This window comes from Stereum hirsutum, assembly GCF_000264905.1.
Source record: "Stereum hirsutum FP-91666 SS1 unplaced genomic scaffold STEHIscaffold_8, whole genome shotgun sequence".
Taxonomy (NCBI): Eukaryota; Fungi; Basidiomycota; class Agaricomycetes; order Russulales; family Stereaceae; genus Stereum; species Stereum hirsutum.
Window position 1 is genome coordinate 184,267 of NW_006763138.1, and position 25,135 is coordinate 209,401.

General features: G+C 51.8%; 7 protein-coding genes across 7 annotated transcripts; 3 read left to right on the top strand and 4 right to left on the bottom strand.

Moving 5' to 3' along the window:
* Positions 1 to 409: 409 nt before the first annotated feature.
* STEHIDRAFT_58696 (farnesyl-diphosphate synthase) lies at positions 410 to 1,764 on the bottom strand (the record flags this gene model as incomplete). The annotated part of the gene is made up of 5 exons (XM_007304568.1): positions 410 to 974; positions 1,034 to 1,122; positions 1,191 to 1,394; positions 1,456 to 1,593; positions 1,651 to 1,764. The coding sequence occupies 5 exons, from the start codon at positions 1,762 to 1,764 to the stop codon at positions 410 to 412; spliced, it is 1,110 nt and encodes a 369-aa protein (XP_007304630.1).
* Positions 1,765 to 2,647: 883 nt separating this feature from the next.
* On the bottom strand, positions 2,648 to 3,955 carry STEHIDRAFT_111413 (uncharacterized protein; the record flags this gene model as incomplete). The annotated part of the gene is made up of 2 exons (XM_007304673.1): positions 2,648 to 2,721; positions 2,878 to 3,955. The coding sequence occupies 2 exons, from the start codon at positions 3,953 to 3,955 to the stop codon at positions 2,648 to 2,650; spliced, it is 1,152 nt and encodes a 383-aa protein (XP_007304735.1).
* A 533-nt stretch (positions 3,956 to 4,488) lies between these two features.
* STEHIDRAFT_97959 (P-loop containing nucleoside triphosphate hydrolase protein) lies at positions 4,489 to 9,077 on the top strand (the record flags this gene model as incomplete). The annotated part of the gene is made up of 14 exons (XM_007304674.1): positions 4,489 to 4,686; positions 4,753 to 4,815; positions 4,872 to 4,921; positions 4,977 to 5,424; positions 5,485 to 6,196; positions 6,263 to 6,597; positions 6,664 to 7,057; positions 7,111 to 7,275; positions 7,332 to 7,504; positions 7,563 to 8,216; positions 8,268 to 8,387; positions 8,445 to 8,558; positions 8,619 to 8,862; positions 8,917 to 9,077. 14 exons carry the CDS (start codon positions 4,489 to 4,491, stop codon positions 9,075 to 9,077), a joined length of 3,831 nt encoding a protein of 1,276 aa, XP_007304736.1.
* Positions 9,078 to 9,124: 47 nt separating this feature from the next.
* On the bottom strand, positions 9,125 to 15,800 carry STEHIDRAFT_58796 (uncharacterized protein; the record flags this gene model as incomplete). Its single annotated transcript, XM_007304577.1, has 11 exons — positions 9,125 to 9,585; positions 9,646 to 9,829; positions 9,881 to 10,020; positions 10,071 to 10,537; positions 10,596 to 10,723; positions 10,781 to 11,528; positions 11,578 to 11,787; positions 11,843 to 14,328; positions 14,380 to 14,702; positions 14,795 to 15,396; positions 15,454 to 15,800. 11 exons carry the CDS (start codon positions 15,798 to 15,800, stop codon positions 9,125 to 9,127), a joined length of 6,096 nt encoding a protein of 2,031 aa, XP_007304639.1.
* A 224-nt stretch (positions 15,801 to 16,024) lies between these two features.
* Positions 16,025 to 17,914, top strand: STEHIDRAFT_97964 (translin; the record flags this gene model as incomplete). The annotated part of the gene is made up of 11 exons (XM_007304675.1): positions 16,025 to 16,087; positions 16,165 to 16,255; positions 16,319 to 16,531; positions 16,596 to 16,675; positions 16,736 to 16,820; positions 16,889 to 16,899; positions 16,955 to 17,027; positions 17,087 to 17,390; positions 17,445 to 17,534; positions 17,599 to 17,740; positions 17,801 to 17,914. The coding sequence occupies 8 exons, from the start codon at positions 16,025 to 16,027 to the stop codon at positions 17,158 to 17,160; spliced, it is 690 nt and encodes a 229-aa protein (XP_007304737.1). The 3' UTR covers positions 17,161 to 17,390; positions 17,445 to 17,534; positions 17,599 to 17,740; positions 17,801 to 17,914.
* A 1,443-nt stretch (positions 17,915 to 19,357) lies between these two features.
* Positions 19,358 to 21,265, bottom strand: STEHIDRAFT_58960 (DUF254-domain-containing protein; the record flags this gene model as incomplete). The annotated part of the gene is made up of 10 exons (XM_007304586.1): positions 19,358 to 19,498; positions 19,586 to 19,697; positions 19,769 to 19,953; positions 20,014 to 20,103; positions 20,185 to 20,369; positions 20,421 to 20,502; positions 20,556 to 20,698; positions 20,754 to 20,868; positions 20,943 to 21,132; positions 21,189 to 21,265. The coding sequence occupies 10 exons, from the start codon at positions 21,263 to 21,265 to the stop codon at positions 19,358 to 19,360; spliced, it is 1,320 nt and encodes a 439-aa protein (XP_007304648.1).
* Positions 21,266 to 22,112: 847 nt separating this feature from the next.
* Positions 22,113 to 23,248, top strand: STEHIDRAFT_58877 (uncharacterized protein; the record flags this gene model as incomplete). Its single annotated transcript, XM_007304580.1, has 2 exons — positions 22,113 to 22,426; positions 22,480 to 23,248. 2 exons carry the CDS (start codon positions 22,113 to 22,115, stop codon positions 23,246 to 23,248), a joined length of 1,083 nt encoding a protein of 360 aa, XP_007304642.1.
* Between the last annotated feature and the right edge of the window lie 1,887 nt (positions 23,249 to 25,135).

Genomic DNA, 25,135 nt, shown 5'->3' on the forward strand with positions numbered 1-25,135 from the left:
AATGTGCAGTTGCTCTTGTGCAGTGACAGTGACTTCTCTTGAGCACGAGAAGGTATAACGTAGATTTAGAGGTTTTGAGGTCTTAAGGTCTCCAGGACACACCGGTCAGCATTATATCATGAAATCAAGGTTGAGCTCGGGCGGCATCTGCGCTAGAAGACGATGCGTATGTCTCAGAGCATGAGAAAAAAGCATACTTGTTTCGTCACAAGGTTCCGAGCTCTGAGGGACCCATTGGCCGATGCTCGGAACTCTGAACCCGCACGGACGACAAGAATAGACGAATAACTTGATTCGGGTCACGGGGCCTAATCAGACGAACTTTCATACAGGGTCATAGCTAATGCAACACATATACAAAGAGGACATACACGAGGACTTATACATACCGTCTTCACCGAACGCTCCTTCACTTTTTCCTTCCATGAATCTTCTCCAAAAACTTCAGATATACCTCCTTCCGTACAACTCCATTTCCACCCTCGCTCTCCTCCTTCCCTACCTCTTCCAAACTATCAATCATCCCCTTCAACTTCTCATACATCCCACTCTCATACTCCTCCCACTTCTTGTCTAATCCAACCTGCCCAAAGACCTCCTTCACCCTCCTCTCGCACTCGCCACCCCCTTGCGCACTACTATCGGTCCCGTCACCTTTCTTGGCGTAGTTCTCCTCCAAGATCTTGCGCTGCGCAGGGGACGCCTCTGCGAGAGCGACGTTGATGCACCACGAGCATTTATTATCGATGATATCGGTTCCGATTTTGCCGAGGATGTGGGGAGGAGCCGAGTAGTCGAGGTAGTCGTCCTGGGCTTGGAAATATTCGCCGAGCGGGAGGAGGATGGAGAGTGCGGTTTTGTAGGGGTCTTTTGACGCGTCTTTCGAGTGGGGAATGTGGCACATGATCATGGCGAGGGCGATGGGCATGTAGAAGGAATAGTAGGCAGTTTTGTAGATCGCGATGAGAGATGTTCTGATGTAACGTATGTGGTGAGTGAGATATGGCTCAACGAGACAGAATAATGGACGTACCGCTCCATGGAGAACTTGGACAAGTCGACCTTATCCTCAGGGGATGTAATAACATCGACAAGTTGTCCCACGACACTCTCGTACGTGATCTAAATCCCGCATTTAATCATCAACTCAAGGGTTCCCCCACCGAAACATACAGAGACTGAGCACGCACCTCATGGAACAGATCGACCAGATCCGTGTAGTAATCCGTCTCCTTGAAGTACGTCTTCAACATCTGATAGATCGCACGCTCGAGAATAAACGAGTCGTTGAAAGCGATGTTGCCCACGCCCTCAACACGGAACCAGCAGGGCTGTCCGCGCCGGGTAAGGGATTGGTCCATGAGATCGTCAGCAACGAGGAAGTGGGCTTGGAGCTATGACGGCCAGCAAGTAGAGTGAGCCACGGATGAATGAAAATAAAAGGGCGAGGCGCACGAATTCGACTGCCCATCCGAGGACTGCAGCTTTGAAGTACTCGTCGTCGGTCAATGGACGTCCTTTGAAGATCTGGACGGTTTCGATGACGGTGAGGCCACGATTGAGTTTGCCCCCGACGACATTGTAGTCGAGGACCTTCGTGTAACATTCAGTTACAATTCAAGCCACAAAGAAAATAAGGAAAAGACGCACCTTGGTATACCATTCAACACCGTCTGGAGGGATGCCTCGAACGGCGAGTTGGGAAAGGAGTTCATCGCGGATAACGTTGAAGGTGCTCAAGAATCGCTCGCGGGTCGAAGCCATCGTGACGAGTTGTGGTTGAGAGGAAATGTTACTCTTCTGTTGTTCGCACCTATGGACCTTATTATATGGAACGGGGGCGAATAAGATTTGATGTTTGACCCTTGTACGTTTGAGGATGCACGATAAGGATGAGACATGTAAGACAAACGTACGGAGAAAGCTTGTTCGTGCCCGTGGGAGATCTTGCAGTATGGTAAGACTTTCGAGCATGATGTATACCTTTATACGAGAAGTGGGGGGGTGCGTCGTTTGGATGATGAAGACGTGGATGCGGGCGCGGCGAGCGTGTACGCTCTCGTGCGCTCGTCGGGCATGAGATGGTGTAACGGCCGCTACCCAACAACCGGTGGATGCAAGGGGATACCAATGCTAGGACGCTTCGGAGAGCGCTTGACATAGAATGTGCCGTTTCCGTCGCCTTGCATTGAAACTCACCAACTGGGTCGACGAGAGCTCCAGAAAGGAGGCGCGAGCGCGATGCTAAGGATTGCGCCACACTTCTACCCGGCCACTTCGCTCGCCACTTGCTCGCTGAAGTCTATCTTCCACATTAACCGTGACTGCTGTGATCGCCTACGTTTATTTCCCATGGTGCTACGAGATTCATAGAACTGGAATACTTCTTGGTAGTCTTCAGACCGCTCACACGACCGAGACACACGAGAGTGAACCCAAACTGGAGCTGGACAAAGACCGGCAGACAAGACAGACATGAATTCATTGACATGGTCATATATTCATCAAGCCGTGGATAATGTGATTCGAGACAACCAAAACCCCAAAATACATATAAGCCCAAAAAAAGAAAAAGATACGAAACAATATGTGGCATAGATGATGCACATAGGAACCGCAGGCATGAAACGTAGCAGGCAAATATCTTTCACAGCTCCTCCCCCTCTATCGGCGTGTAGCCGTTAATGGCTTCGTCTGTGCGGATGGCTTCACCGACAAGAGCTGTCCAGCGAAGATCGCGTTTGCATCGTTGTGGCCCAAAGCGAAGGCTGGACGCAAAAGAGGTTCGTCGGGGAGGGAAAGGAGTGCAGACGAAGTCGTCGTCGTCGTCGTCGTCGCTGTCGACGTCATTTGAATAGGCAGATGCAGTGGAGAGACTGGGAGCGGGAAGAGACTCGTTGGAGTCGGAGTCGGAGTCAGAGTCGGAGAAGGCAGAATGGCAGTCCTCTGAGTCTATGGAGGCGGCGGATGCGAGCAAGTCGTCGAGCATGGCAAAAGTATTCTTCAGTTGAAGCTCGACTTGGTCGTCTGTGATAGCAGAAGCGGCGAAAGCCTTGATGGTAGCTTCCTTGTCGGCGACGGTGAGTTCGAGGTTCTTAATGTTGTGGCGGAGGTCCTCGTTGACCTTGCCGGATTCTTCGATGCGAGTGGAGAGGCGATTGATTTCGGTAGTTCTGTCGGCGATGGTGAGTTCGAGGTGCTGGATGCTGTGACGATGACGTTCGCTATCCTCCCTCTTCTCCTTCACCAAAACAGAATTCTCCAACCTGAGGTCCTTGACCTCACCCTGGAGAACCTGGTAGCGCCTCTCCGAAACAAACTTCTGCTGAACAAGGTTGTCCAACAACTCCTTCATGTTGTGGTTGTCCTCGGTGAGATGGGCGTTCTCTTGAGCGAGGACCGAAACGCCAGACTGCACCTCGCCCAGTTGAGCAAGCAGCGCGGCATTCTTGGATTCGAGGGCGGACTTGGCGTTGTACGCAGAGAGGTAGAGTGATTCAAGTTCGATGGTTCGTTCTTGAAGGTGTGTGTTATCTTGAGTCCAGATAGCGAGAGCGGAATTGCGTTCGTCGATGACGGCGGCGATGGTGCTGTCCTGCTCCAAGCAACGTCGGAGAAGGTTATGGTTGCTGGACTCATAGATGGCGTTCTGAGATTTGAGTTTGTCGATGATTTGCTGTGCGTCCTTGAGAGCATCTTCCGCGGCAAGTAGATGGCTAGAGTTGACGTCAGCCTTGTGCAATAGTGTCCGGATGGCACACTGGGCGACGGAGAGCGCTTCGGCAGTTGGGTCGACTTCGAGCTTGAGCTGATCGACAATGAATAGGACGATAGGGAACACAATGGCCGCGATGACTGGAGCCGGTATTGATGATACCAGAGCAGACATAGGGCCAGAGAAGTAGAGCACAGGGCCGAAGAGCGATAGCACAGAGAGGATGAAGATAGCGATCATCTTGCACTTGTACTAGTAGAACAGAAGAGTGAATGCGAGTGTTGCTTGAAAGTGAAGATGATGGAGCGAAGACTAGATGAGTGGAGGGTTGTAGCCAGCTATTACTTGACCGATATCCATGCATTGCATTAGGGACTGGTGGTTGAGACACAGCTGAGCCCGTCGGCGGAGAGGAAAATGTTTGGCGTCGAGCCTGCCAGGCGGATTTGTGGCAGATCAGAGACACTTCAAGCTAAGGTATCAGGAGCGATCCAAGCATTAAGTCACTTGAATTCAAAGAGCCTGCAGCTCCTAGACACACATACTAGGACACACAGTTAGCTAAAGCCCATAAGAGAGGAGTCCAATGTTTAACATCATGGGAGTCAGAGGCAGACCGACAGAACCGGTGAGGTGGCGACGTCATTGCCAACCAGAGAGATCTTATCTTATCTCCTCCGTACCCAAGTTTTTGAGAGTTCTATTTTTACACCACGAACACTGTGCCACACTTCATCCACCGCCCAAGTGCTCAATCTACCGCTTTTCTTACAATGAATCGACCGCAACGATATAACGCCAAAGCACGCTCCTCTGTAGCGGGTGGCTCTCACAAGAAGGGGAAGGCGAAGAAGACGCATTCGGAAGATCCACCTCCTGTCGAAGGTCAAGCTGATACCAATGCGGACATCCTGGAACATAAGGCTGAGGAAGATAAAGAGAGGGACCGAAGAGAGAGGATGAAGCGCGAAGTACGTCCATTATGTTTCTCCGTTCCTGAGTAGGGCTGTAATATAAGGCTTTGTGGAATTTCACAGTTGCTGGAACAATCGCAGAGCAAAGCTTCGAGTAAGAAGCGGAAACGTCTCGACAAGTATATCGTACGTCTTTCGTGGCACATGTGGCCTTCTCTACTGCAACTATAACCATTCTATAGGATAAAAAGCTGAAGAAGGAAGAACGGCTGGAGCTGTTCGACAAACTCGCGTATGCGTGCTCTTCTTCTGGTTCCCGTCGAGTTGCACACTCATCGTATTGGCAGTAAATCTCAAGCAGAGCTCTCATCCACACTTCAGTTACATTCGTCGTCTGCTCTTGGAACCGGAAAGCCACAGACCCACCAAGACCGTCTCGATAAATCGGAGGACAAAGATGTTCGACGAGCGATGGGCCACACTCAACCTACAGGAAAGCACAGAAAGCGTAATGGTGGGTTCACCGGGGTGGCGGACGATGATGACGACGACAGCGAAGAAGACATCGCCTTCAATGAAGCCTCGACATCATACATGGTTGTTGACGACGTTCCAGATATGAAGGAAGGTTCGTCGAAGGATAGACCCGTGGTGATTATTGACTCTGCCGTTACTGCTTCAGCAGCAGAACAGGCAGATAAATCAGGCGGCACAGTGGGCAGTGCGCTGCAGAGGAATGCCGATGGGTCAGTCGTGGCTCCTCGCATACTCAAGAAAAAGGGAAAGGGTCAGAAGGTGTGTTCATCGTATATGCAATCACCTTTACTTGGTTTAAGAGCGTGCGTTGCTCCCCAGACAATTTTCCAGAAATGGAAGCGAGGTCCTCTCGCATCCCAGAATATACAACCAGACGAACAATCCGACTCGTCGTTCGACAGCTCAGATTCTGCTCTTGATTTCGCTGAAGACGAGGACGGTGACGGTGACGGTGACGCCACATCAGACGACAACGAATCCGACGAAAATGGCGAAGAATCAGGCTCAGAAAACTCAGAAGAAGAGGACGGCGAGGGAGAACCGTCGCCACCACCAAAACCTCGATTGGCATTCAAGGATTGGGCTATGTCTCAACTCAGCGCTGCGAAGAGCTATGTCGCTCCTGTTTCCACCTCTGAAACCTCCACCTCTCTAGATACTCTGCCTGTCGAGTCATCAACCATTCCTCCGAAGAAAAAACGCAAACTCAACCCTTCGGATCTGCAAGGAATGCATGGACCGCTAGGAGAAACTCTTCAGCTCCCGTCCACCTCTCTCGCCCAGCACCTACAAGCCACTGGCAAGAACAAAGCCGACGAATCGCATCAGAAGCGGAAAGTGGTAGAGGTGAAACGACCAGTGGATGTCGAAGAAGCCAGGCTGTTGTTGCCCATCGTGGCGGAGGAACAGCCTATCATGGAGGCCATCATTTTGAACCCCATTGTTGTGATCTGTGGAGAGACGGGAAGCGGTAAAACCACACAAGTTCCTCAATTCTTGTATGAAGCTGGATTTGGGTCACCGGATAGCGGTCTGTTCTGGGTTTCTCTCCTTTCAATGTTAACCCTTACTGATAGGTTCTGGTCCACGTATTCAGACAACCCTGGAATGATCGGTATCACTCAACCCCGGCGTGTGGCCGCGATATCTATGGCTACCCGTGTGGCCCACGAACTGTCATTGACCTCATCCAAAGTCTCCTACCAGATCCGCTACGACGCCACCGTTTCTCCGTCGACTTCGATAAAGTTTATGACCGACGGTGTTCTCTTGCGAGAATTAGCTACCGACTTTCTGCTCACGAAGTATTCTGTTCTCATCATCGACGAAGCACACGAGCGAAGCATGAATACCGATATCCTTATCGGCGTTCTCAGTCGTGTTATCAAGTTGAGAGAAGATATGTGGAAAAAGGGTGAACAGGGCATCAAGGTATGTAACACTACTTGTGTGTGAATCTCGAAAATGCATTGAACCTAACGGTGTGGCCATGTTCAGCCCCTACGACTGGTCATCATGTCCGCTACGCTCCGTGTCTCCGACTTTGCCGAGAACAAAACTTTATTTCCGTCACCTCCCCCGGTCATTGATGTCGCGGCCCGCCAACACCCTGTCACCGTCCACTTCAACCGCCGCACTGCCCCGGACTACGTCTCAGAAGCAATTCGCAAGACGGCCAAGATTCATGCGCGATTACCACCTGGTGGTATCTTGATCTTTCTTACAGGTCAGAATGAGATCACCGGCGTGTGTAGGAAGCTCGAAGCTCGGTATGGCGCGAAGGCGTTGGCTGAGAAGAAGCAGAGGAGGAAAGCTGTGGCGGCGAGGTCGAACGCACAGAACTTTTTCCGGGAAGAAGGCGACAAACCAATGACAGTCAAGGCTGCGCAAGGTAAACATGAAATCTACTAACCCGGTATGCAGTTGCTGACAGCCACGCTACAGCTGATGTTGAGGCAGAAGACATGGAGCTGGGGAGTGAGGAGCAGCAAGACCTGGCCGCCGATGTAGACACAGGGTTGGTCGCAGAAGACGACCTGGAAGCCTTGGACACAGATGACGAAGAAGCTGAAGAGCAATCACTTGGAATTGACACCGAGGAATGCGAAGGTGTGTCAGAGAGCACTGGGAACTGAAAGCTATTATCTCAACATATAGAAACACAGATCCCATGCATATTGTGCCACTGTACTCGTTATTACCCAACGAGAAGCAGCTAAAAGTGTTCGAGCCTCCGCCCAGCGGTTCACGGCTCGTGGTTGTAGCCACGAATGTTGCAGAGACCTCACTTACGATCCCCGGAATCCGGTACGTCGTTGACTGTGGTCGCGCTAAAGAGGTAACTCCCTGCACAAACATTCAGCACGGATTGACCATGACACTTACCTGAAGTTCAGCGCAGATACAACGTCGCTAACGGCATTCAAGCTTTCCAAGTTGGTTGGGTGTCTAAAGCATCAGCAGCTCAGCGTTCAGGTCGCGCAGGTCGTACGGGCCCTGGTCATTGTTATCGCCTCTATTCCTCCGCCGTGTTCGAGAATTACTTCGACCAGTTCTCACAGCCTGAGATCCTCCGTATGCCCATAGAAGGTGTCGTTCTTCAGATGAAGAGTATGCATATCGATGCTGTGGTCAATTTCCCGTTCCCGACTCCTCCAGATCGTCTTGCCCTGAAACAAGCGGAGACGGTTTTAACTCGTCTGGGTGCCCTGGAGACCGCTTCCGGATCGACAACCACTAACATTGGACTTCTTCCCGGAACTATGGGCGGCAAGATCACCGAGCTTGGACGGACTATGTCTTTGTTCCCCCTTTCTCCTCGCTTTTCGAAAATGTTGGTCAGTGGGCGACAACACGGATGCCTACCCTATGTCATCGCTATTGTCTCCGCTCTATCCGTCGGCGACCCTTTCCTTCGAGAAGAAGTCCTAGACGGCGACGACTCCGAGGCGAGCGATTCCGATGAAGAGTTGGCTCATATCACTAGCGAACAAGTCCGAGCGAAAGAAGCGCGCAAACTACAGCGACGTGCATTCTTCCGCTCTCAACAAGTACGTCTGATTTACCGATGATGGCGGGCTGTGGCTCACGTGAAATATTAGGTCCATGCCGCTCTAGGGAACGGAATGAGCGATATGTTCAAAATTTTGTCGGTCGTCGGCGCGTACGAGTATGCGGGTGGTGGTCAAAGCTTCTGTAGAGAGCAATTCGTGCGCCCAAAGGTACGTTGATCACGCTCAGATGCAATATGGCTCCCACTGACATGTAGTAATCCTAAGGCAATGGAAGAGATCCACAAGCTTCGCGCCCAAATCAGCAGCATCGTGCAGACTAACTTCAGCGGTATAGGCGCCGCATTTGTCCCTAATCTTGCTCCGCCAAGCTCTCTACAGGTAAGCAACGTTTTTTGCTGATAGTGAATTTTGGTCTCAGCCTTTTGTCTTTCATCCCAGCTCAAGATTCTGCGGCAACTCCTGACGGCTGGTTTCATTGACCAAATCGCTGTACGCAAGGACCTGGTAAAGAAAGAGACCGCCACTGGAGATCAACATTCGACGACACGGGGTATACCTTACCTAGCCATCGGCATAACGGAGGACGTGTATATTCACCCGTCCTCCGTGCTTGCTAAGGCTTCACCCCCGGAATTCATCGCCTTCCATGAAGTTGTAAGGACTAGCAAGATATGGCTAAAAGGTCAGTATGATAGTCGTATGCTTGAACCTCGAGCTGACGGAATGGGTCATACAGGATGTACTGTTATCAATCCCGCTTGGTTGTCATCCTTAGGCAAACCAGCGTTGTGTACATTCTCGAAGCCCGTCAAAAACAGTGCGGGGGAGATGATGGTTATCCCCAAGTTTGGTCCCGACGCGTGGGAACTCCCGGCCATCAAGCAAATAGTATCATGATACATAGTGTATACTCTATTCTAGTCGGTCATCAAGGGAGAATAGTATCAGGTTACACGCTCTATCGAGAGCTGATCCGTGTTGTTGTAATCAGAAGTGGGAGAATAACTTATTGCGATGCGACGAAACAAATAATGTGTATGCGACAGCGAACGGAAAGAGATAGAAGGAAAGACTTTGTGCATCACTTTGTTATCAGAAGCGTAATCGTTACCGTTTCTTAGAAGGTCCGCCCATGTCGTCTTGTGCGGGTCTCTAAGGGGAGAAGAGTCACGACATGGGTTAGGAAGGGCAAATTCAGAACGTTTTGCATTTCGTACCTTCTTCGGGATGAACAAGCTTGCTCCCGGCTTCTGACGTTTCGCAGGTGCAGGACGAGGCTTCGGCGGAGGGTTAGAAGATTCAGAAGTGGTTTCTTTCCCCTCATCTTCGTTTAGTCTTGTTCCCTTTTCACTTCCTGCTGCGCTGGACGTCCCGTTGGTCTTCGATGTACCAGCGGAGGCCGCGACTAGAGCGCTAGCAGCCGAGGTGGCAGCGACAAGCGTAGGCAGTATGTCTGGAGCAGTACTCTGGGGAGATGTTATGGCGGTGGTAGAAGATGTGTGTTTCGAAGACGCTTTGTGAGCCTTGGGCGTCGTAAGATCGGAAGGAATTGCAGCAGCAGAGGAGCGTGGAATAGGGGCTGGTTTGACTGGCTTCGCAACCGATGGACGAGGTTCCGACCTTGACGAGGTGAAGTATTGCTCGTCGACCTAAATTCGAAATGAATCAGCTTGAACGTCAAGAAGCCTAAGGGAACATACGTCGAAAAGTCGGGACCGAGATCTTGCATCCGTCACGATCGCCTTCCAGTTCTGATCACTGCGTTCCAAAGTCGGAGCATGGCCCAGAATGAAAAGCGAAGCTCGAGAACGAGTCAAGGCGACGTTCATACGACGTACATCTGGAAGCAGTTCAGGTTTCAACCGTGGATTGACGATCAGGATGACGCACCTGCCAAGAATCCTACCGTCTGCACGCCAGGACCTGCACGCACACAGGAAAGAATGATAATGTCTTTTTCCTGTCCTTGGAACCCATCGACGGTATTGAAGTCTACTTTTCCGATGATCTCCCGACCGAATCGTTGCTCGAAAGCACGTCGAAGGGAGAAGATTTGCTCGCGATACATGGAGACCACGCCGACCCGAAAGTCGAAGTCTACGGACGAAAACTCTTGGCGAAGACGATGGAACAAAGACACGGCGATCCTGACTTCTGCGGTGTTCATGTACGAGTGAGAGGAGCCTTGCGACTCTTGTCCGTTAGTGACGTTAAAGAAGCGATAGGTTCCGAACTTTGGACTCGTATGCCAGGGTCTTTTGGTCTTCTCTACCATGCCGGGACCGTCCTGGAGTCTCCCATTATAAAAGAGGGCGCTAGGCAACTGGCTGATGTCAGGATGCATACGGTATTGAATGCTGGAAAAATATGTCACTCAGTCGCTGAAGGAAAGTAAAGGTGTGTAAGGAGATGTACCTGAGTAGGTGCACGGCATCGGGGCGATGTTTTTGGAGACGAACGAACAAGGACTGGTTGTACATGTACTTGCTTGCTTCCATGGAAATGACAGTCGGGGGCAGCTGTTGAGGATCTGTGCACATAAACTGGTCAGCATCACGACCCTACGCCATACATAGGGTTCACTTGCCTCCAACCATTACGATGCGTGAGCTGCGATACTTCAACGGGATTAACGAACTCAGCTCAATCGCTTGAGCGGCTTCGTCAATTATGATCATGTCAAAGTCAAGCTGCTCCAACAGTTCATGGCCTGTCCCCGACAGCGTACTACAAATCACGTCCGCATCCAAAAGAACCTTCAGGCGGTATTTACGACGGTTGGCATCCAGAGTTCGTCGGTCAGATTTCTGCTGGTCTCGTAGGCGGTCGATCTGCTGGCTCAGGTTTATGCGGCGCGAGTTGAGTTTCTTGATCTCGTCATCCAACGCAAGACTCCTCGCAGTATTATCATGGAGAGAGGCGAGTTCCTCCTGCTTCTCCCTTTTGGACTGCTTCACCGACTCCAGCTCGGTCCGCAGGAGGGTGAGTTCGCCACCCGACTCCTTAGAAGACTTCTGCTTGGAAGCTTCGTTGGCCTCCAACATCTGATCCACGAGGTTGTCCAGGGATACGTCCTGTACGCTGATGTTGATGGCTTTTGGGGCACCAACCCGAACGACATTTGGAACACGACCTTTACGACCAGCGCCGGACTCTCCTTCCTTTAAGCGATGAACCACTTCGTCGATAGCAGCGTTACTGGGAGCGCAAAGAAGGACTTTCTTGGGTGGCACCTTGTCGGCTGGCCCTGACGATCTGCCAACTTGAATGTTCGTCGCGGTCTTTCGTTTCGACAGGAACGCTTGAACGAGAGCACAAATAGTGGACGTCTTTCCTGTACCAGGAGGCCTGTGCATGGTTAATAAGAAAAAGGCTTAAACGAGTACTTCATACTCACCCTTGGATCAACGAAATGCCCTCAGTGCGCATGACGCTGGCAATGGCCACCGCTTGCGGTTCGTTGACGTTGAATTTAGTCTGAGTCGCTTGCAGTTCATCGCTGTCGATGAAAGGCTTCATGGCGAGTCGTGGTCTCAGGATGACATCAGCGAGATCATAGAACTCCATCGCTACCAGAGCGGCATACTCTCGATGGAGCGTACTCAAACTGTCGAGGAAATCCGGATCAGGTCAATCGCGAATAAGTACTAAGCTAAATTTACCTGAAAGCCTTCGAAATGCGCCATGTAGAGCCAGGGTTCAGACCGGGGTCGACTGTCCCGCCTCCCAAGTAGCATCGTACGGTCACTTGAAGGGATCGTTCGCCAAAATGGTTCGCTTTGAAGTTCTGGACTTTTCCCAAGATAATTTTGTCGGAGTTAGGAAGGTACAGACGGACGATGTCGGTGTCAATGAGGAACCAGTTGCTGTCCACGCCTTCAGTGATGGAGATATCGATATCCAACCAGTCGTCGATGTGTTGCCGGGAGGATATTTTACATTCAAACGCCTCTTGCTGCTCTTCCTTCGATTGAAGTAACTGTGCCCAACATTCGAGGACGAGCAACGGCTCAAATATTCGGCGATAATGAGCGTGATCGGTAAAGCGCTCGGGTATGGCCACTAAAAACGGACACTGCTTGTTTGACGGTGGGTCAGGCTCTGAATGATTCCAAGACCATGACAAGATAGTGCGATGCAGCTGCGAGATGTCCGGCTTCATACGCATGGCTATCCGTCGTGCGTCCTCCCGCTGGTTTATACGTTCCTGCATAGGATTCCTCGCGTTCGTCCTCATATTCATGAGCTTGACCTGGCGCCGTTCAGCAGGCTTCTTGATTTTAGGTGTACGTCGAATCTCGTTGAGCGCTGCAAACCCTCCGCCTCCATCACTGTCATCGCTCGAGTCGTCACTCGCGTCTTCTCGAGTTGGCTTCGCATTCTCTTTCTTCGTGCTACTCTCAACCTTGTCTACGCCCTTCGTGACGGGAACGTGAAGTTTGGGGAAGGCAGCTGACGGGATGGCCGCATCGTCGAGCTTCTTCTGGTCGCGTCCGCCAAAGAATCGAGAGGTCGACGCGGTAGGCTTTGTGAGTTTTTGTTGGATAGCGGAAGAGATGGAAGGTGTAGCAGAGCTGCTGCTTCCTGGACTCGACTTTCGGGAGCCGGTCTTGGCTACAGCAGCGGCGGGCGCTGGGTCCTTCGAAGTGGATGCATGGGCATTCTTTTCTTTGGACGTCGATGGAGCAGGAGTATAGGAGACCAACTCGATCTCGTTGTCGTCGTCGAAACCAGCAAGGATGGACTCGAGCTTTGATACGCGTGCGGAATCAAGGCGGGTCTGAGGTCTATCGAGTCTGGGATTCCGTTCCCTCTCGCGGGCATCACTGACCATCCTCGTGAGCTTCTTGAGGATCTCCTCGGTCGGTGTAACGTCCATGTTTCGGAACACATCGAACAATGTCTCCAGCAGGGCGTAGGATTGATGCAAAAGTTCCTCGTCCGTCAGGCGCAGCCATTTGGTGAGCTCGAAGAGTACAGACTGTAACGCAGCGATCATTCTTTTCCCCGGCCGTGAGATCTTGCTCGATTGGGCGTTGTTTCGAGAAAATTTTGGATCTGAATGATAGACTGCCGCGGACTCGAAAACCCTCCACTGGGCGAGCATGTCGCGCCCGAATATGAGGGCGTCTCGCATCCATACGATCATGTCCTCCGGGTCAAACCACTGCGACCATGATGGCGTCTTCTGGAAGATGTTGGAAAGGGCCTTCGACATGAGACTCCAAAGTTTGGGTATGTTGGCGGCTGGTCCGGATCCTTCGTCTCGCTTGAGATATCGCTCGTCAAGGAGCAAGCCATCCGGGCTCGCACACAAGACTTCAATGACGTCTGTCATGCACCGCACGAGGGCCTTGGAAAGATCGCAAGCCTCAGGGAGGACATCCGTGTACTGTGTGAATGTCGTTAAAGAGTCGAGGATACCGGTGAATGAAGGATCGGGAAGACGCTTGAGCATCGCTCGAAAGCAGTCGACCCGGACGTCCGTGTCGTAGGCTTGGCCGACCAAAGTCTGAGCGCCGGATTGAAGATCTTCCACAGGGCAGAGCATGAGGATGATGATGTCCTTGGCAACGTTGGGGCGACGAAAAAGCTCTTGGACGGCGGAAGCAGGATTGTAGTTCGCATACCTGGAAACCGCGTCGGAAAATCCGGTGTGAAAAATGTCGAGTGCTCGATTGACTTCATCGAATGCGGCTTCTGCTGAAGGAGAGGGTTTCATAGGCTTCTCTCCTTTCTTCTGCGAAGCCGCAAAAGGCGCCTTGTGCAGCTTCCCCAGATGTGCAGAGGGAGCTATGATGTCGATCAGCATAGCTATCCCGTCGGTGTCTGTGGCATGTATACTATCGTATGTCTTCTTCCACAACTGCCTGCGAACAACAGGAGGCGTGCTGAACCCCTTGGGATCGAGGTAGGATCGTGTGAGCTCGGTGATAGTCGAGGCCACACGCTTGACATCCGCCTTCAGTGCCGTCGAGATGAGTTCACGAATTACAGTGCGAGCGCTGGCCCACTTTGGATCGTTATATGGACGTGAAAACGCGATCGTTGTGAGTCGGTCAATGTGAATATCCAGGACGTTGAGGACGGCAGCGCGCTGGTCTCGAGCGGTCTCTTCGTCGCACATGCGTAGAACGGAACGGAAAAGCTGTGGCGAGGGTCAATACAATTGCACAAAAAAACTCGATACACTACATACCGAACTTGCTGCCGACATTACCACAGGACGTGCTTCACCAAACCGCTCGTGCTGGAGCTCTTCGCAAAGAAAGTCGACCATTTTCGCGAATGTCGTAGAGAATGAGGGCGACGACCAAATACTTTTGATGTAATCTGAAAACCAGTACAGGTACCACTGCTTGTCCTCGGTTCGTGGTACGCTCCGTACTCTCTCCACGTATGATGAGTTGTCCTTAATGGCATCGAAAATTACTTGTGGATAATCCGTAGCTTCGTACTTCCACAAGTCCGTTTCCAAGCGTTTCAGGAGATACAGAAAACATCGAAGGACGCTGGAGAAGTCTGCGCGACGAGAATGATTACCACATGTACAACAGGGGTGAAGCGAGAGTTGTGTCAAACAGGAGGCATGGCAAAGAAGAAGAGTAACTAACGTGGACCAGTATCATGCAGGTGTCCAGCGATGAGACGTCGAACATCGAGCTTTGTCATTGAACCACGTTGAAACAATTCCGGTGGCGAGAAGCGCATGAATTCAGAGAATGCCTGCCAAGTGACCAGAGGATCACTCGAAAGATATTCTGATTCCTCTTCACCCAAAGTGGAATCTGATGAAGCTGACAACACTATCGGATGTGAACCGCCTTGAGAGGCGAGAACCCCAGAAAGTATCTCCAGGATCTTGATGTACGGACGCACGAATAACTCCTTCGCTATTGGTCGTACGCGACTTTGAATCAAACGTGTAGAAGCCCATCTTCGCACATCCTCGTTCCGGTGTAATTGAAGGTAGAACAGACCTGGAGGTGGCGGGTCTGTCGGCCAGTCGGGGAGCGAAGATGGTAAGTCCCGTTTGTCGAAAATTGCAAGTATGCGTGGATCTCGTAGGATGTGGAGGTTTGAAAGGGCATGATAGATGACTGGTGGATGGGCTTCAATGGAAGTGGTGGTGTTGGAGATACGTGGGAGGATAAAACCGAGCTCCCAGTCATCGAATTTGAGCATAAAGTCTTTCAATACATCGGCCGGGAAAGCACTCAGATATCTGGCAAGTCCAATCATTGTGGTGCATTCGTCAGTATAGAATGAGCACTGCACGTACGTTTGTTCCGATGTAAGCTTCGCAAGCTGACCACCACGTACACAACCACAGCACCCTTTGAAGACTAGCTGGAGTCGTTGCTTCCATTTCTCTACTCCACCACTGTCGTAGGCAAAGAGCCTAAGGAGAAAGGTGGCGGCCTCGAGCGCGATTGGGTCCGCCTTTTCGCAAAACCAGTGAAAGAGACCGTCGGAGGTATGAGCGGGTATGGACATAAGGTACTGGAATATGGGCAGCAAGGCGCGCTCCGTTTCGTCATTCGTGTCCAGTGGGTCATCGCGAAGTTTCGTCAATAATTTGTCGATGTCTTGGGGGTCTGATGGGCCACGAGTGGCCATGATAAAAGAGTAACAGTAGAAGACGACGTAAAGGGAGCACAGAGGACAAAATACAACGAGTGATTAAGTATTCGCTGGGGCGAGGGGATGAGGATGGATGATGGTCGGAAAAACAAAACCTGCTATGACTGGACGCGCGCAAAGGCCCGCGTGACAGGAAGCTCGCGTCGAAATTGAACGCGTCTGTGACGTAACGCGACTCGCTTCCCCTCTTCGCTGCTCTCATGGATCCAGAGGACCTCACACACATAAACAATCTGCTCGACCATGATGCTGACTTGCGAGAGGTATTGTTTCATTGTTTCATGGAGGATTGGGCAAGGACACGTACTCAGGGACTCATTTTATACCGTTCCCAACACAGAAAATCAAGGACCATGTTACAGACTTTGACAAGAAGTCGAGAACGATGGTCGGCTTACTGAACAAAATACACTCGACACGGTCGTCAGATAGTACGGCACCATCTTGAGCATCTTACCATTGAACTTAACAAATCCTTTACGCCATCTCTGCAGTTCCGCCTCTGCTTGATACCGTCCGTCCCGTGTTGCACTCATGCCGAGAAACTTCCGCCGCCCTTGCCGATCTAGTTCCTGCTGACCAGTTCTGGAGATGGAAAGATATGTGGAGCATGTCTCTACGACAATCTGTGTTCTCTGCTATCCTTATCGAATACCTCACGAATGGCACGCTACTCTCAATGGCGGTGACCAGCGACCAACTGGGCAGTAGGTATTTCAATCAATCTCTGTCCCACACACCTAAGATCAATTTATCGTGGCTCGTATAAAGTTCGAGGAGAGTGGAAGGATAGATTCGTGCTCAGCGTCGAGGATTATCTTCACGGGGTTATCACTATGGTCAATGAACTGGTACGATCCTCTCTCGAACTCAACCAGTGTTCTAACAGAATGTTCAAGCCGAGCATACAGTCACGATTTGCCGTCAACGCCGTCACTTTAGGAGACTTTGAAGCTCCCATCAAGATCTCCATCTTCGTGAAGGATCTTTTCGCAGGCAAGTTATGAGACCAATGTTATAATAGGTTCACAATGCTCACCTTGAAGCTGACGCTATCTCGGCAGGCTTCTCCATGGTATGTGCCTTCACCCTTTCATAATTGTGGCAGTTGCTTACGATCTTTTCTGTAGCTTAACCTGAAGAACGACACGCTTCGCCGCCGATATGATAGCCTGAAGTACGACATCAAAAAGATTGAGGAAGGTCAGAGTATACTGTCCTCCGGCCATTTTCCACTACCCACAACTTGTCTTTGCATCCAGTCGTATACGACGTTTCCCTCAGGAAACTGGCCTCACCACGAGCAAAAGACCCAGCGACGGGCGCTGAAAATTAAGACCGACCATGTACTGTATCATCTGCTCCCAGTCACCCAGTGTAGCCGTAGATTCCAGGAATTGCTGTCGCATGACGAATATGTTGTTTTGAAGATCGATAGGATAACGGATGAAGGGGGATATGAATGAATCGTGCGCGAAGAATGTATGAGTGGAAAGTATCGATGAGGGCTGCTAGCACTTTCGCCGAGAGCGTATCCGCTTTCCATTCTGTACCGACGGTCCTCGCCTATACAACCATGAGTATGCATGCCCAGAAGCGAGGACACCATACAGAACTCACCCTCTAATCGTCTTTTTGGGCTGCACTTCGTGTGCGAACGTTTCTGGGTCTTCACCCAACCGGTACTTCTGCAAAGCCCACAGAAGATACCTTCCGCGCGTTGACAAAGTTAGACTCGGAAACAACACGTTGGAACCGTGGCTGACAGACGCACCTGCGATCCTGCACAGCCATGCCGCTCTTCTTGAGCTTAAGTCCATCAGAGTTCCACATCTCATCCCAGCTCTCAAAGGTTATTTTGCTGTCGCATGAGCGTCCAATGGCCTTGAGGAAGTCCTCCGAGGTCGCTATGGATCCTGCTTCAGTATATCCGCTTCAGTGAACGTTCAACCATCACATTTGGCAAAGACGAAGACCTCTTGGCGGCGGCACTGTAGCAGAAGCTGCTGACGTAGCTAGTGAGCGCGATAATGAAGGGAGAAAAGAGCGAAATCGCGAAGCTAGAGCGGAAGACATGGTATGGCAGAGTCGGAAACGCGCCTCACTCTGCCACTCAACAGGCTCACAACTTGTCACGGTCACATCGTGACTCACCACGTAATTGTGATTGTCACAGTAAGAACGATCTGCGGAGATTAAAGACACCGACTCACTCTTTTGACCCCCACGGACACGAAACTGGACCAAAAGAATTCAGTCAGTAATCTCCTGTCCTGTGGGTGATTATCCACCTATGCTTTAACGAGGCACCGCTAATAGATTTTCGAGCAGACATGTCGCAACCGCCCCTCCCTGTCAAGAAATCGCTGGGAAGCTGCTCGAATCCTTCCTGCGCTTTTTTCTTTCAAATCTGCCACAAGGCCCCTAAAAAGTGTTCGAAGTGCAAGTGGGTACTTATAACATTAATATTGTGTAACGAGTTGCTGACGTATTTATGATGATTTTGTGCTTCACAGATCAGTTCAGTACTGTGACAGAGTTTGTGTCTTCAGTTTGGACATCGGCTATCGGGATGGGTGGCTCATTACACATTATCATCTAGGCATGCCAACAGGCACACTGGAAAGAACATAAAGAGTTCTGCGCCGTATGGGCACAATCCACGTCCGAGAACCCCGGAGGCATCACCATCCAAAAAAATCAAACTGAAGATAGCGCATCTCATCTGGCTCGTAAGTCAGAACAAAGGTCAGCTTGATGGTAGTTCAACGGTCTGACGTTTTTTTTCTTCTTTCATAAGGTCAGAGGCCTCACCGAGTATACCGACTACCTATGGAAAGAGTACGACTTCTTCATAAGCCACGATGACGAACGTCGACGCGGTTTCATGGAATTCCACTTCACCCGCTGGGAACAGCTCTTCGCCGCCATAGACTTCATCGAATCCCTCCCCGTCACCGAACAGCGACCGTTTCGAGCTCTTCCAGGGAGCCCGAGCTACCTGCACGACGGCTTCGATCCAGAAACGCGTAGGGGATTTATCATCGAGGGCAAAGAGCCAGAGGCGCAGATGATCGATATTCGCAAGGTGCCCCGAATAGGAAGTTGGACCTCGCGAAGAAGGTGGATCAGTACATGCATCCGTCGACGAATGAGACCAGGAAGAGCTTGCAGACGTCGCTGGACATTGCGTTGCCGTATAAGGATGTGTTCGTCATCTCGGTGTCTGTGGACTTGACGGGCGATTATACGACGAATTTATACGACCTGTATTATCGCGGGTTGAGCTGGGCGCCGGAATGAGACTTGTAGAGCACGGATCGATAGTAAATAATGAATTTCTTGGCCACTTTTCGAGACTATCATGGTGTACGTCACGATTCGTTCCGTATTGTTGTAGGCCCCACGCATTTGATGTCCTATCGCAGACCTGTACCAGTGGTGATCTTCCAACGAGACCCTCAATATTTACACCGAAAAAAAAACAGTGCTCAATAAATAATCCATCTAACCCATCACCAACACGGCTAGCACTAGAACACGGGCGCATCCCGCAAGAACAACCGCGACTCCTCCTTCTTCACCCATCGCGCCACTGAATTTGCGGCGTGGATCGCCGCGCTCTTAGGCATCCAGGGAGAGAGGGTGATGTACAGCTCGAACGGCTGTGTGATCTACGTGAAGGTAGAAGCACATAGAGGGAAATTTAGTGTATGTCTGACGAGTGCGGGTGTGAATAGGTGAAGTTTGAAGAGGCGTACCCATCCCATAACGCTCTCCTTCTGCGTCTTAATATACTGCAGCTTCAAAGGTGTCTCTTGGCCCGACTTCGCATGTATATTGTCATGCAAAATCTGATACAGTGTGATCAATCTACCAAAGTTCCGTCAGCATTCACATCTTCATATACGTCTAAGCAGTGAAGGAGGGGAAAAGCTCCTTACCGTCGCTGTTCGTTGTCGGTATCGTACGGATCCTCATAGACGGGCACCGTGATTTGAACATGCGCCCTCGACTTGTATATGAAGTGACGAAGACCAGGGATGCTTAGCTCCGAAACAGAGTATTCAGTGGCGCCCGTTCGGATAGAGTCGAGAATGGTGCCCAGTGTCCCGTCTCCATCGAGTTTCTGGCGCCCAAAACGTGTTGAGAGGAGCAAGATAAATGTATGAATAAAATATCACGATACCTTATAGACAGTGTCACACCACGTTCGTACGGACTCGAAGTCTCCATTTCCACTAACACAGATCAAACACACGGACGAAGGATCGGTGGACTCGTTCACTAATGAGTCATCGTCCTCGGGCGCTGTCTCTTGACGATCGTCTTGTTCTGGTGGCTCGACCCCCTCGGGGACCGTCCCTTCTGCAGAGAGGTCATTCTCGGGTGGGGGTGTCGGAGGCTGAGGTTGTAGGAATGTGATGTAGGCATTAACGAAGGCTGAAGCGTCGAACTTGGGAAGACACATGGGCAACCAAGAGGCCGAGGCCGAAGAGTTGACGATGGAGGGTGAATGTGCTGTGTTCATCAATATGTGAAGGTCTAGAGGGTGAAGTCAGTAAGAGATCCTGATAGTATAGCGTAATGAGTTACCTGCTGGGTGTATAGAGTGTTTCCTTGGTCGTACCAAAGTGATCACCCGGCCACGACCAATCAAGATGATATATAGCAAGTCCTGGGTGCATGGTCAGCTCGAGTTCACCTGTCAAAGAGGCCGAGTGGTGGCACCTTCATGCGTGAACTAGGCAGAAGCGCGCTCGCCACGCGCGATCTCAGGCCAGGATCCATGCGAAGACAGTGCAATGACGAAGTACTCATAGCCAGGTCGTCTTGTACGCGGTCCAGCATGGAGTGAATGAGTATCTCAGCCCCTAAAACCCATTCTTGTCAGTTCATCTCGTCGTGTCGCTCGTTTAAGCGGTGTACCATTCAATAGCCGACCCAGGTCGAAGTTCGTCCGGCGTTCGAATATACGTCTTAGCTGCCCTCCAGAAACGATGCTTAGGACTTGAAGATGCAGGTACTCCAGATGTGATCGTGTCTTCCTTTTTCATAATCAGCGATTCCCATTCTTTGTAGGCCATAGGTAGAAGATACGATTTGACACATACTGACCACGGACTCGGGTTCGCCCCAGGAAGAAACGGAGGCGTAGTAGATCGGCGACCGTACTAAGAAGTTAATGCGCGTCTTGCCTGCGTTTATGCACCGAAGTTTATCTCGGTCGTCGAGGAAGACAGATATGAGGGCCTGCATGATGCCGATGATATTGGCCAACTCATCCGGATCCCGCGACATGGAGCGACTGTGAGTAACCGTCAGCGGTGATTTTAGTGTTATGACGGTAAGGATAAGGGGTACCTGTTAAAGACAGGCTTTCCAGCATCTGTAAGAACGAAATACTGCCGCGGAGGATATGAATCCGCTGGGCCACACATGCCCGGGTTGAGCGTTCTGAATGTTCACGTTTAGGTGAAAGCTCATACCAATCTCAACAGATTCTTCCTCAATATCAGCCGCCTTCTGGCTGCGACGTGACCGAAAGGATGCGCTCATGTCTAACGAACTTGATATGAGTATGCGTACGAGAGCTTCTATCTCTGTGCTGACCATTTGGAGAGTCCCTCGCGCTCAATGTCCGCCGTAGCTGATCCCTCAACGCTTTCTTAGATACCTCATCCTCTGCGGGCGACCGACGAAACCCAGCAATCGCCCCCGCCGCGTCCCCTTCGATGACATCGACCTCTGCATCGACCTCTGGAACGAGGATACCTTCGGTGACATTGATAACGGAAGAAGCAGAGCTCTGTACGCCTGAGCTCGGAATGGATTGCATATGGTGTTGTGGGGGTTTGGGGGAGGGAGATGATTGGACTTGGAGGGATGAGATGGAGCGGGTGGGTTTCGAAACGGAGAGGGTAGAGAGAGAGATAGGTTTGGGGGACGGTACGGGTGTGGGTGAGCGTGATGGTGTCCTAGAAGGAGGAGCAGAGTTGACCATCGTCGTTCCTTCCAGTGGTCCAGAGCAAGTCTCGAGGACCAGACTCAAAAATCGAAGGACAGTCGTTCTTCTCTACTCTAGAGCATACGTCCAGATACGTCCTCGGTAGACGTTGAACGTGAGCGTGGGTGGCAGAGTTGAGTAAGGTGGCGTAAGGGGCGTGCCGCCACAGTCACCCAGCGCCACGAGCGTTCAAGTCCGCGATGCGAATAACGTTTGCCTCCGCACTCTGCTCTCCCCATGAACCAACATGTCTCTCTTCCACCAGAGGCTCGTGGAGACCCATGGTTCGAGGATGGTATGCCTTTCGTTTCATTAATCCGAGAAAAAGCGCGATATCCTCATCTGTCACTCGTTGGAGACTAGGAAACATCGTCCTCATTGCAGCCTCGCCGAACGCGGAGGATACGACGAAACAACCCGTGGCATTCAGAGTCCATCGCGGCGTCCTCTCTAGACACTCGGAAATATTTCGCACCATGTTCCAGATGCCTCAGAATCCGACCGATGCGGAAATGCTTGACGGTTGTTTTGTCGTGCGAATGTACGATCTTCCCAACGAGCTATCCAGTCTCATCAAAGCTCTATACGACGGGGTGTGAGTCTCACTCTCCACCTGTACGACCTTACATCTCCATTGACATCATCCAGTGCATTTTCCCAACGTAGTGCCGAGGATTTCTTCCTCCTGGCTGGAATCCTCCGGCTCGCATCCAAATACTTCATCCCTTCTCTCCGTCTTCAAGCCATCCGTTACCTGACCCAAACATGGGCCCATACCCTCCGTGGCCACGACACAATGGTCTCCACTGCACTCTCCTCTCCAGAAATTGACGGCATGACCTACCCCTACGTCCACCCCTTACACGTCCTCAACCTTGCCCGCGAAGTCAACGTGCAGATCGTCGTCCCCTCAGCACTATACTTCCTCTCCATCTACCCCCTCACCGATCTCATACGAGCAGACCATCCGAAACTACGCGTCGAACATCCTTCACGACCGTCATCGCAACTATCAGCGCAGGACATCCGCGACTACACGCTGATGTATCAGCACCGGATCAACCTCCTTCTCGACTTCATCCGCGAGACTTGCGCGAACCGACCTGCCAGCTCCGACTGCGAAAGAGCGCAGGATCACTCCCCGGATTCTTCGCAACAGTGCAGGAAGAATTTTTCTCGATTGGCCCATTACAGCTATCAGGCCTTCTCGCCCCGTGCAGGACCGTTCCATAATATGGATCAGGCGGTGAAGTGGGCGGAGACGGACTCGACGCTTTGTTCGCGGTGTCAGCGTGCGTTTCGGACGGACGTCACGGCTTTGAGGGAAAGGTTGTGGACTGAGCTGCCTAGGATCGTTGGATTGCCTGGATGGGAGCAACTGGAGGAGATTGATTTGGCGCCACAGGCATCGTTTTGAGGATCAGGATTCAGAGCGCTGTTCTTTCATCTATTTTTATTTACCCTTTGGAAGAGGGTCACATTATAATCATAAATCCTTCTTGGCTAATTCATGCATCAGTCATTGTGTAACGACCCACGAGCAGTCAGACGGAACTTAGGTTGAAGTTTCCCTGAAGGTCGGTCATTCGTCCTTACTTTCACGCTATAGAGGAGCATGAATCGAAGATGTTAACGATGACTTGGCGATAGGACTCGCGGATTCAGGATGTTTCTCAACGACAAAAACGGTGTGCATTCTATCAAACATCAATCACACACGAGCCACGCTAGCAAGCCAAACCCAGTCCAGCAGGCATCCTCTTCCGCCTCCTCGGTCTCCCTGATCTCTCCGTCCTCTAAGCGTGAGCCTCAGCCTCAGTCTTGTCATTGTCGTTGCTCTTCTCCGGCGCTTTGACATCGACAGCGGCGGGATCGTCACGCCTTGAGACCTGGTCATTGCTGGAAGGTTTGACGTCGGTGTCGGTGTTGCCCGCCGGGGTGCTGACACCTGTAGACTCGTCGCGGGTGTCGAATTGCTTGTCGTTCGAGGGCGCGACATCGGTGTTGCTGTCTCCCGCCGGGGTGTCGACGCCGGCTCCAGCAGGCTCATCGCGAGCCTTGACATTATCCCCCTTTCCTGCCACGTCCGTCTCTCCCGCCGGGGTGTTGACGTCGGCGTCAGCGGGGTCGTCGCGGGTGTTGACCTCGTTATCTTTGTGAGGAGCTACGTCGGCGTCGCTGTCGCCTGCTGGGGTGTTGACATCGGCGCCAGTGGGGTCATCGCGAGAGTTGAGATCGTTGTCTTTGGGAGGTGCGACGTCGGCATCGCTTTTGCCTGCCGGGGTGTTGACATCGGCGTCAGTGGGCTCATCGCGTTCGTCGAGATCGTTGGGAGATGCGACGTCTGCATCGCTTTTGCCAGCTGGGGTGTTGACATCGGCGTCAGCGGGCTCATCGCGAGAGTTGATATCGTTGTCCTTCGAAGGTGCGACGTCAGTGTTACTGTCTCCCGCCGGAGTGGCGACGTCGGCGCCGGTAGGCTCGTCGCGAGCGTTGACGTCCTCGCTCTTCCCTGGAGTAGCTTCCGTCTTGGCCGCTGGGGTGTTGACATCGGCTTCAGTAGGGTCGCTGCGAGTGTTCATGTGGTTGTCATCTGCGGGTGCGACATCGGTGTTGCTGTCGCCCGCCGGAGTGTCGACCTTGGCACCGGAGGGTTCGTCGCGAGTGTTGATATCCTTGTCCTGTGAAGGCTTGACGTCGGCGTCACTGTTGCCGGCGGGCGTGGCAACGTCTGCACCGGCAGGCTCGTCACGCCCGGACATGAGCGTGGGCGCGTCGCCTGATGGAACGTTGTCAAGGACGGCGGGCTCATGAGCGGTGGCAGTCGAGCTGGAGGAACCGGGCTGCGGTACGGCGACGTCTCTGCGAATGCGGTGATTGAAAATGTCAGACCGTCGAGTACGAGGTACGGAGGAAGATGTCTACTCACGGGTTGTTTGAACCCGCCACAGGAGCGCCAGCGTAGAACGCGTTTCTGGGGCGTGAGTGGTGTTAGTCTGGAGTGCAGTACAGAACGAACGGAAATCAACATACCCGCCACTGTTGGCGCCAGCACTAAAGGTGGAAACTATGAGCTGAAAATACGAGCCAGCAGATAATGAATTGTACGTACTCCGCAGGTCCGGGACCGTTCCTGGTTTCGACGGCGTTGACGTGGTTCATACCTATGAGGAACGAGTTAGCTAAACTCGCGCGTGGCACGAAGGGGGGAGCGAACGAGACGAGGCCTACCGGGAAAGGCTGAGGCTGCAGACCTAGAGTTCATAGTCATCAACGGGCTAGCGCTAACGATAGCAGCGGAAGT